The sequence below is a fragment of the Gobio gobio genome, assembly GCF_949357685.1.
Source record: "Gobio gobio genome assembly, chromosome: 14".
Taxonomy (NCBI): domain Eukaryota; kingdom Metazoa; phylum Chordata; class Actinopteri; order Cypriniformes; family Gobionidae; genus Gobio; species Gobio gobio.
Window position 1 is genome coordinate 37962541 of NC_137107.1, and position 12137 is coordinate 37974677.

The following is a 12137-nucleotide window of genomic DNA, read 5'->3' on the forward strand; positions in this document are numbered from 1 at the left end:
TGAATTATGGCAGAGAGTGTCTCCTAATAGGGCTCATTGTATGCATTCTTTGTGCAGTATAAATAGGTCTTTTCAGGTCATAAGGGACACAGCGCAGCTGAGCATGGCTTCTCACCTCTCAGCTGGGTTCCCTTTTCTGTATTCAGTGTGTTTTTCGCATTGAATTCACAAACTAATGCAAACACACAAAAAACAACACGTATTTCCACAACAAAACCTAAGTAAATAACAGCCGCATGGAAGAAAAGCAGCATGTAGCATGTTATTATCTTTCACCTGCAGGGAGTTTAAATCACTATGGTGACCACTTCAGCCCTAGATGGCCTATTCATTACCGTATAGACCCGGCATAAAGATTTGACCTCTTTTGGGCGTCAAGCTTATGGTGTAGATCAAGTAATGAATAGACTGATATCAGGGACGTTTGCTGGTGACTTATTTGAGTGTGTTAACCTGGTGAATGAACATTTAATAAAATAAATAGTTTTGTACAGTTTGTGAAATCTCTGTGGATTATGTTTTTGAAGTATTATATACTATTGTCATATATATAAACAATAAATTGTATATTGTATGGTATAATATTACTGTGTATATATATCTGATAAAAATAAAATAATACACATTTAATGTATTTAGTGAAAACTGTAACGTGATTTGTGTTTACATAATATATGTGTGTGTACTGTGTATAATTATTATGTATATATAAATACACACACATAAATGTATATATTTAAGAAATATTTGGATGTATATACTGTATATATATATATATATATTTATATATAATTTTTTTTTGTTGATAAAAATCTAATATTTTTCTTAAATATATACATGCATGTGTGTGTGTATTTAAATATACATCATAATTATGCACAGTACACACACATATATTATGTAAACACAAACTTTTATTTTGGATGTTAATTTTGTATATGTATATATATTCTCAATTCTCATATATACTATATATAACAATAAATAGTATATTTTATGGTCTCATATAATTTTATATAATTTTATATAAATATTGTATATAATATTATATAGGCCTATAATATTTTATATAATATTTACTATATATATAAAATCGGATGAAAAATTCAATATAAATAAAACAAACAAATAAATAAAAAACAAAACTAAAATAAGTGGCAATTAAATTAAGACATTGATCTACAATTGTTATATGTATGGCAATAATATTATATTTAATGTATAATATCATTTTACTATAGTATATTTTATATTATTATATATAAATATATTTACTATATAATATTTAATGTTTTATAATGTATGTATATATATATATATATATATATATATAAATATACAACCTTTTTTTTAAAAATAGATATATATTTATAATTAAAAATTAGTCAGTAGTCAGCACACACACACATATATGTATGTATTTATGTATGTATGTGAATATATAGGGTACGTACACAATAAACATAAAATATATAAATTTTTTAAGTATTCCAAAATATGTACCAATAAAATGAAGTGTTATACTTCTTCGATGTCTTGTGGCACCTATTTTATGTGCGAGTGTGTTTGAGAGTGTGTGTCTACATAAAGCAATAGTGCCCTTTGTGTGTGGTGTTTTGAGCACTCAAACATTACCTTAAAGTGGCTCAACACGGCCGTGTGTGTCTGTGTGTGTGTGTGTGTGTGTGTGGAGTGCTCTCTCATTATCTGTCCAAACTAAAGAGCATTCACCGGAGAGGCCGTGCCCCGCTCTTATTTACCGACACACGAAAACGAAAGGTTCCAAACAATATCGAATGGATTCCTTTATCCTCACAAGTGCTCGCCATCTCCTCCACCTTTGAATGTCCCCCCTTTTCAGATACCTGCACGGAAGAAGAAGAAAAAAAAAAGAAGAAGAAGAGAAATTTACGACAAAAGGATATCCTCAACTTTCCTCTGCGGCCCCCCTCGCAGAGATGGAGGGCCTAGTTTAAGACCTTTATTTGTGTAAAACCTCTCATTAACTCCGCTCATGCAGTCTCCCTCGGCCCGCTGTGGTTTAAGTAGTGCGCTTTGCAAAAAAGCTACCAATTAGTCACCCATCAGCTCCAATTAGAAGAGACAAAACCTGTATAAAGATAACTCGCCGAGAGCGGCCCAGCACAGGCTCCTTACCCAACGTACCCTCCTCACCTTGTTTCTCCTCCTCTACCTCTGTGAGAGCCCAGTGTTGTCGAGATGGGAAGCCAGGCCTCCCAGGAGTCTCAGAAGGAGGGCTATTCAGACCCTATACCTGTTTACGGCTTCTAAAGCGTTCGGCTTGCACACAATCGGCCTTTGTCCTCCCGGTGCTTCCTTTAACTTAGGCCTCAACAAGAGCAAGCTTTCACTAGCACTCTCTTTCTTTCTGTCGAGTGAAGAGGGGGTAGAAAGAAGAGGGGGAAAAAAATGAGCTGAAGGAGTGGCTTTCGCCTCATTAAAATTGAATTTGCACTGTCCTGTAATTACATGGGAGGGCAACAATGTATTTCTTCCCCTCAATGAAGGTTTTTTGGGGCAGTTAATTTGGTGCTTGCATTTAATCTCTTAAAGGCATTAATTAGTGAGGAGTGAAACCCTAATTTCCTCCGTCGTCGGTGCTGAAGTTTTCCCCTCCCGTTCTTCCAAACCGAGGCCAGGCAAGCAAGCGCCGTTAATAAAATTACCTCATTAATGACTTTTATTCTAGCACAGTGACTCATTCAGGATCTGCCATTAAGCATTAGCTTGATGCTGTTTGAACGGGGCCCGGGCGGGGGGCCCCGGGGAGGGGCCGCATTCACTTTCACTTGTGTTTTTTCCTTCATAGTGGGCAGTTCTAAATAATGAGGAAGGCAGCCAGTGAGATATAATTAGGAACAAGGGGGCACTTCAGCGAATATTTGAAATCTTTTAAGACTGGCTCTTGTACACTGTCCATTAATTACTTCCAGATGGGATTTCGGGGAATATTTCTGCCAGAATAATGTCCTGTTCACCTCCTCCCCGCCCCAGCCCCTCTTTCTCTAATCTTAAGACTGTGTTTGCTTCACGCAGCTCTTCTTTTTTTGCTTAACAATGCTGGTGTGTTAAATGTCACTGGCTCAAAATGTACTTTTTGGGCAAGAGATAAACTTTCATTAATAACTTTATAAACACAACATTTCCAATTCGTACAGGGACAGTCCACCCAAAAATTACATTTCTCACGTCATAAACCTGTATGACTTACTGTCCTCTGCAGAACTCAAAAAATGTATACTTTAATTGGAAAACGTCTCTCTTTCTCTCTCTCTGTGTTATGAAATTCAACAGCTCATGGGTAATTAAAGGTTACTTTTTGTGTAAACTATCCCTTTAAACTGGGATTTTTTGTTTAAAATGGAAAAAGATCCACTGCCATGTTTCAATTATATTATTAGATGGTAATAAAATTGTATTTTTAAGGGAGATTGGGGTTAGTTGTCACACGGGAAGTTGAACTTATGTTCATCTAGGCTGTATTTATTTGATAAAACGTATTATGAAACGATTATTACAATTTTAAATAGCTGTTTTCTATTTGAGTACATTTTATTTCTGTGACGGCAAAGCTGAATTTTCAGCATCATTACCCCAGTCTTCACTGTTTAAAATAGTTGTGCTGCCTAATATTTTAGTGTAAATTGTGATAGGCTACATTTTCTTCCAGGATTCTTTGATAAATATAAAATAACTTTTATATTTGAAATATTAATAATTTCTACCAATGTAAAAGTCTTTACTGTCACATTGATCAATTTAATGCATCCTTGCTGAATAAAAAGATTAATTTAGTCAGAAAAATAAAATGACTGAACCCAAACTTTTTGAACAGTAGGCCTTGTAGATAAATAGTAAATACCAGCTCATTCAGGCTGGGAGACCACCAGCTTAAACCAGCTAGGACCAGCAAACCACCTTATAGTTCAGCATTTTTAAACCTGCATTACTGGGATATTTACTTCAGTGGAAACTGATCTAAACAGGGATGGACTTTAATTACAGCCTGGGGAACTGGGGCGCAAAGCCTTTCAAAAGAGAGACATGGAAAGGGTGTCAGGCTTTTGAGAAGAGATAATTGGGACCAGATCTGAACATGATTGATTTTTGGGGATTGTGCCACCTCGGAAAGCATGCCAACACAGTCATGAATGAACTTCGTTGTGCCAAATAACAATTGTGAACAGGTTAAGATGGAAAGGGGGAGTTCATGTCAGCTAGGCCTACATCTCCATCCAAAGTAACCACCAGCTCTAAAATATCAAAATAACAGCAGTTATTTTGTTTATTTTATAGTTCTTCAGCAGTTGCTTCTTGCCTGTGGCTTATTTTTTGTAGGTCTAAGCCTAAGCAAATCAAGGAAAATAAAGATCAGGCTGACTGAATAGCCTATGTTTGGAAAAGTGGCATGAAAGGAAATAAACGTTAAATTAAGCTGTCGCTATTGTCTATTTACAATACAAAAATGTCAGGACATTTATTAGATTTAATTGATTGAGTGAAGAGTTTACAAAAGGCATTTTGTGATTACCACGCGCTCCATCTGATTATCTCATTAGGGCGCGGGAAATTAAGACACGAAGAATAATGGCATTCAGTGACCTGTTCACGCTTATGAAGTGTGTCACAACAAATTAGTATAATAACTTTTCACCAATATTCATTTAAAGGGTTGCTATTTGCTTTACCACACGACGGGACAAAGTCTGGAGTTTGTGTGTTGTTGCTGCCATCTTGTGGAAAACACCCACCTCATAGCATTCAGCACCACTGCTGCCATCTAGTGGAAAATAATAAAATAAACTTCCAGGCTGAGAATTTATACATTGATGACTGATGAGAGTGTATAGGCCTACATATATACATATACATATATACACACACACACACATATATATATATATAATTAAAATATTTCAAATAAATGTGTGTAAAATGTCTCAAAGGAATAAAAGGTCCTCATGTTACATACATACATCATAAATTATGAAAACTGTAAATATACTATAAGATGAAATGGAAATTAACACTTTTCCAGTGTTTATATAATCCGGTGTGGATTATTTAAACTGACACTTGGGGTTTTGCTGATGTGAATTTCTCAACTTTTTTCCCCTTGCAATTAAACTGTAATGTGGAGCTATTTTTTTTATTCACAATTTGCAAAGGAGATCGAGTACCATAAAAACACACATCTAATTCTTGTGATACGTCATTCTTTAATAAAAGGTAATGCAAACTTAAACTAGCCATCTCCAAACTTTCATAATAATCTTTTCACTTGGTCAAATCAAAATATTGTCTTTTCCTTCACATAGTACTCACAGCCTAAGTTGTTCTTTTCTTATTGGAAACGATGTTTTGATGAAGTCTGTATAACTGGCCTACAGGGTGAACCGGCCGCAGTTGTTGGCTGGTTACTTCAGACAGCTTCCCTTCACGGGCCATTACTAAGCAGCTCTCACCGGGATCAGAACAATTTAACCATGAAATGTGGAGAGGAAAAAGTGTTAGAATCAGACGGGTGCCCGACTGTGGGAATGTGGGTAAGAGATCAGTCAAGCATGTTTAGAAACGATTTTACAAGCTTCAAATGGCAGAATTGACCACTGAATTAGTACTGCTACCTCAAACTATAGGACACAGATTTGACATTTAGAGACAGGGATAATCTTTGAAATAGCATCCAACCAAAATGTACAGTATGCAACAGAGCACACTGCATTGAATAATGTATCCCACAGTGCATTGTGCTTGGCTTGACCTTCTACATCCACTTAACCGCATTGTTTTCAATCGATAATAACAATACATGTTTTTTGAGCAGCAAATCAACATATAAAAATGTCTGAAGGGTTGTGCCATCACAGGGATAAAGTACATAAAAAAACAAAAAACAGAAAACAGTTATTTTAAATGTTTTTTTTCTTCCTGTATTTATGATCAAACAAATGTAAAATTGGTGAGCATAAGATACTTTTTTGTGACTCCAAACTTTTGAAAGGTAATGTAATGAGAACAATAAGTATAATTAATTATACTATAATAATTTATAATGTCATTTAAAGGTGCTTTATGTAAGTTTGACAGCTAGTGGTTGAATTGGGTACTGCAGTCCAAATTCAAAATATGGTTTGCCCCGCCCCCTCCTCCTCAGACTCGAAGCTCATGCGGGTTGCCAGTTTGGAGGATAATGGGTCTTCTTGTGGTGCCCCCTCAGCACTTGGTGCCCTACGCGCAGCGCGTGATGCTCATGGTGGGAGCGACGGCGCAGCACAGACCAAAACTAAAACAGACATTCCGACATGGAGCGCACATTTCAAAGTAGAATAACTGGCTTTAGCATTGTTTTTCTGAGAAACAAGTATGTGAACTACCTGCAAACATATTTTGGTATTTTTATCTTTTAATACAGTCATAAACTTACATACAGCACCTTTAATTTTGTATTAAAATGCCTTAACTTAGAAGTCAAAAAAGAGATCATGGCAGATATTACCTCCGATTAATTTGTCAGACTGGAAACGGAAGGTCAAGTTGACAGGCACCAACTACTCACTGGTATTCCACAGGGATCGGTATAAGGACCACTTTTATTTTACCTCGTGTTCCAGTTTTATAAGGCCCTCAGAGTGTTTACAGACAGCCTGTCCCAGAGTTCCTTAGTCATGTCAACACCTATGGAAAACAGAACCTACAGAAGATGCAGAAGCAGCCAGCCATGATCTTGTTTTCCTTAGAGATAAATGAGTGTACATGAAGGTCAAACGACAATGGCGTTCCATAGCTGTGATCCGCTTCATGAACTGTAAGGGGAAATACAAGGAGAGAGTTGAGAAAGACGGCAAAGTGTTTTAAAGGTGAGGATGACAGAGAAAAACAGAGCTGTTGGCCCCACTGCAAAATCTCAAAATGAAACTCGCACTGATTGGCCTCCATTATTGCTGAATAATGTGTGTGAAATAAGCGTCTGTTTTCATAATGCTGATTTGTTGGCCTGGATTTCAAGTGTGACTAATAAGAGTAAACTCAAAGAAACATCTAAATTGGACTCAGTTTGTAGTGTGTGTAGACAGAGTTTGTTTTCATTGCCCATTTTCATAGAAGCTAAACAAATTTCCACAATGTGTGTGGTGCTGCTATTATGATGATAACAAGGGTTAATGATGCGTGCATACACACGCAAATTTGGTCAAGTAAACATAATTATAGTATATGTATTTTGTATTATATACACTACCATTCAAAAGTTTGGGCTCAGTAAGATTTTTTTTATGTTTTTGAAAGAATGCTCACCAAGGCTGGATTTATTTGATTAAGATATCAGCAAAGACAGTAATATTGTGAAATAGTATTGCAATTTAAAATAACTCTTTTCAATATTAAAATGTAATTTAGTCCTGTGATCAAAGCTGGATTCTCAGCATCATTACTCCAGTCTTCAGTGTCACATGATCCTTCAGAAATCATTCTAATATGCTGATTAGTATTATTAATTTTGAAAACAGCAATATTTTTGGAAACAGTAATATATTTCAGGATTCTATAAAGAATAGAAAAATATAGCATTTATTTTTTTACGATCACTTTTGACCATTTGAATGTGTCTTTGCTGAATAAAAGTATTAATTTCTTTCAAATAATATTGGCCCAAAACTTACTGGCCCTAAACTTTTGAACAGTTGTGTATTGCATGTTTTATAGTTTTACAATGCTTTTGAAACAATCCAATAAATTAAACATCATACCTTTTCAGATTTAAGTTTGAAATAACTTAAAACGATATTTATATATATATATATTATATATTATATATTATATATATATATATATATATATATATATATATATATATATATATATATATATATATATATATATATATATATATATATATATATATATATATATATATAAATATTTGTCAATTTTAATCTTTTTTGAGTGTTATCTTGAAACAATCTTAAGAAAAAATATTTTTTTTAGATAAATATTTTTGTAACTACAAATTTTTCTTATCTTTTTATTATTATTATTATTATTATTATTATTATTATTATTATTATTATTTAGGAAATTAGCAGATAAGGAGAATTTTATTCTTAATGTTAAGTGAATCCGACCCCGGAAAATAAGAACCTTGGTTGTGTCACCAATTCGTTATTTGGTAGACAAATGACACGTTCAAAATGCCCAAATTACAAAAATGCACATCCTTTATGTTATAAAAATAGAGATTTCATACGATGAAATACATTCAGCCTTTTCTCAGCGAGTATACAGTTAAATAGCAGTCATTCTGTGATATTTACACTACTCATTCTCTCTTGAATCAGTTCTTTCTTTCAGTTCTGGTTCTGTTCAGGGCAGTCTCAAATGGGCCAATCAGGATTGTTTAAGGTCCGGGGCAATTTCCTCTTTCTGGTGCTCTTCGGGGGGCTCTGGGGTTTGTAGTCTTCTCCGGAGCCAAAGTCCAGACTTTCCTGGGTATCCCTCCAATTGTCTGGGGCAGATGGGAAGTCCTCTCCTGAGGAGTGCAGCGGTCTGCTGAACACTTTGTTCTGCAACTCTGCGATGTCGTTACGAATGTCAGCCATCATGAGTAACAGGAAGTCAAAGGATCCTGGCGGGCCCTGAAAACGCAAAACACACACATTTTCATCACATGAAATTCCACGTCGCTGGATTAAGAGGATTAATAGAAATGGGCATAACGCACTCATGTAAAATACAGATGAGTCACATTTTCAACACACTGTCTGTCTTTCTGTATATATAAATTATTGATTTGTTCCTCCCTTCCTGTGGAGCTTGGGCACTTCAAAACACAGGATTCAGATTATAAGAATGAAAATTAATTTGAAGATGATTTATAGAAACTTTTCATTTTCTATTCTTCTTTAAACATTGCGCACTCCGGAAGTGTCCTATGTTGCACCATAGCAAATTGCAATTGTCTACACTTCCATCAATATAGGCTGCATGTTTCTAGGGTTCTAGAGAGATATAATGACAGAACAAATGATAGATAGAAATAGAGAAAAAAAGATAGATAGATAGAATGACAGAACAAACAATAGATGCAATGACAGAAATGATAGATAGAAATAATGACAGCACAAACAATAGATAGATATAACGACAAAACAAATGATGGATAGATAGAAATAAAGAACAAACGATAGATAGAAATACAGAACAAACGATAGATAGAAATACAGTACAAACGATAGATAGATAGATAGATAGATAGATAGATAGATAGATAGATAGATAGATAGATAGATAGATAGATAGATAGATAGATAGATAGATAGATAGATAGATAGATAGATAGATAGATAGATAGATAGATAGATAGATAGACAGAACAAACGATTGATAGCTAGAACGACAGAAACAACAGATAGATAGAACGAAGGAACAAACAATAGACAGATATAACAACAGAACAAACAACAGCTAAAACGATCCAACAACCGATAGATAGATAGATAGAACAACAGAACAAACAACAGATAGATAGAACGACAGAAACGATAGATAGAAATAATGACAGAACAAATGACAGATAAATATAACGACAGAACAAACGATAGATAGATAACGATAGATATATAGAAATACAGATAGATAGATAGATAGATAGATAGATAGATAGATAGATAGATAGATAGATAGATAGATAGATAGATAGATAGATAGATAGATAGATAGATAGATAGATAGATAGATAGATAGATAGATAGATAGATAGATAGATAGATAGATAGATAGATAGATAGATAGATAGATAGATAGAACAAACGATAGATAGATAGATAGATAGATAGATAGATAGATAGATAGATAGATAGATAGATAGATAGATAGATAGATAGATAGATAGATAGATAGATAGATAGACAGACAGACAGACAGACAGACAGACAGAATGACAGAACAAACGATAGATAGATAGACAGACAGACAGACAGACAGACAGACAGACAGACAGACAGACAGACAGACAGATAGATAGATAGATAGACAGACAGACAGACAGACAGACAGACAGACAGACAGACAGACAGACAGAACAAACGATAGATAGATAGATAGATAGATAGATAGATAGACAGACAGACAGACAGACAGACAGACAGACAGACAGACAGACAGAACAAACGATAGATAGATAGACAGACAGACAGACAGACAGACAGATAGACAGACAGACAGAAAGAAAGAATGACAGAACAAACAATAGATAGATAGATAGATAGATAGATAGATAGATAGATAGATAGATAGATAGATAGATAGATAGATAGATAGATAGATAGATAGATAGATAGATAGATAGATAGATAGATAGATAGATAGATAGATAGATAGATAGATAGATAGATAGACAGTAAATTATTAATACATGTAGAATGTATAATAATTCCTATTACAGTGATTTTGCAAGCATTATTTTAGAATAGCAAAATATTTTTACTATTACTATGCATTTCTATTAGTGAGGGCATGACACAGTTTGCAAGAGGTAGATTTGTTTTGGTCTTTTTTCAAGAAAAAACGAATGTTCTGGACCTGATTTGAGGATAATCACACTAGGATGTCTGCTTTAGTACTTTGAAAGAGAGAGAGACAGACAGACAGATAGACAGATGAAAAGTGATCAAAGGTAAGAGTGAGAGAGGCTAACACAGACAAATATATTTCAGACATAAGAACCATGAGAGAAAGTGCCATGATAAGAAGTTCTTACTGGAGGTCCGGAAGGGCCTGGAACCCCTCTCTCTCCCTGGAGAAACCAAACAAATATTTGGGTTAGCAGGATTACAGTAAAGAAGCCATGAGAAGTCCAACGGGACAGTTATTGCTCGCTATCTCTCAGTAACACGATCACACGTGAGAAAACAAGCCATCGCTAGTCAAAATCAAACGTCTCAAACGCCAGCAAATGAATCACTACACAATGCAATTTAGCTGGTACATAAAACCAAACGTATTCAACATCAGAGTGTATATAAATGTTATCTTAGCACAGTTTCTGCGCACCATTAGACGTTGGTCTATAGCTCATTTGGGGCGAGGTATGGCAGTAGGTACCACACAGACAGACGTTGTAAGATATTGACCCCTCTGTGGGGATTATGTAGGGTCAAGGTTCACGTAGAGGTAGTAAGCGGCCCAGATGTTTTTGATTTGTGAATACAAAACCAGAAAAACACACTAGACACACACGCTATACGTTGATCAACCTTGAACCTCTCCGCGCAGACACATGTTCGAAAACAAACAAAATGGAAAAGCATGCTTATATAGCAGTTCACCTAAGGCCTGAAACATTACATATAAACTACCGGTCAAAAGTTTGGAATAATTCTCCTTTTTGAAAGAAGTCTCTTATGCTCACAGTATATTGTGAAATACTATTATTTATGTTTATATCATATGTTATAATAAATGCTGATTTGCTGCTTAAGAAACTTGTTTTTATTATTATCAATGTTGTGCTGCTTAATATTTTGTGAAAAAATGTTTTGGATGCAAAACATTTACTTAAAATAGAAATATTTTGTAACATTGTAAATGTCTGTACTGTCACTTTTGATCAATTTAATGCATCTTTGCTGAATTTTTGTAATATTACTTACCCACACTTTTGAATAGTGGTGTATTACAGTTTCCACCAAAAATATTAAGCCACATTGAAACATTTAAATTTTAATAATGAAAAACAATATTACTGTTTTTACTATATTTTTACTAGGAATCCAGCCTTAACCCCGCTCTTTTTTATCGCCTTTATTCATATCACATATTTTAGTAATCATCAAGATACTAAATCATCAAATTAGGTCTCATTCGAAAGCTTACAAACTCAAATTTCATGCTGTGAAAACTTGAAATTGGACATTGCATTATCATAGAAATAGTACTTTAAATTATTTTAGCAGCCTCCTCCACCCCTAGTGCGTTGTCATGTTTCTTATTACAACATTTATTTGATCTGTTTTATAATCAAAACCTTTTCTAATCTTGACAAAACACATATCATCGGAAAGGTCTGAGTCTCAAGATTCCATATTTTGTGGTTCCATATTTTCCATATTCATTTTGGA

General features: G+C 34.5%; 1 protein-coding gene across 1 annotated transcript in view; it reads right to left on the reverse strand.

The window, feature by feature from the left end:
- Positions 1–8221: 8221 nt before the first annotated feature.
- The window catches only part of ccbe1 (collagen and calcium binding EGF domains 1), a 78488-nt gene continuing 74572 nt past the window's right edge, over positions 8222–12137 (reverse strand). Inside the window, exons 10-11 of the mRNA XM_079834954.1 lie at positions 10778–10813; positions 8222–8654 (exon numbers count right to left, since the gene is read on the reverse strand). Coding sequence (XP_079691080.1) covers positions 8394–8654; positions 10778–10813 — 297 coding nt within the window. The 3' untranslated portion in view covers positions 8222–8393. The remainder of the gene's footprint in view (positions 8655–10777; positions 10814–12137) is intronic.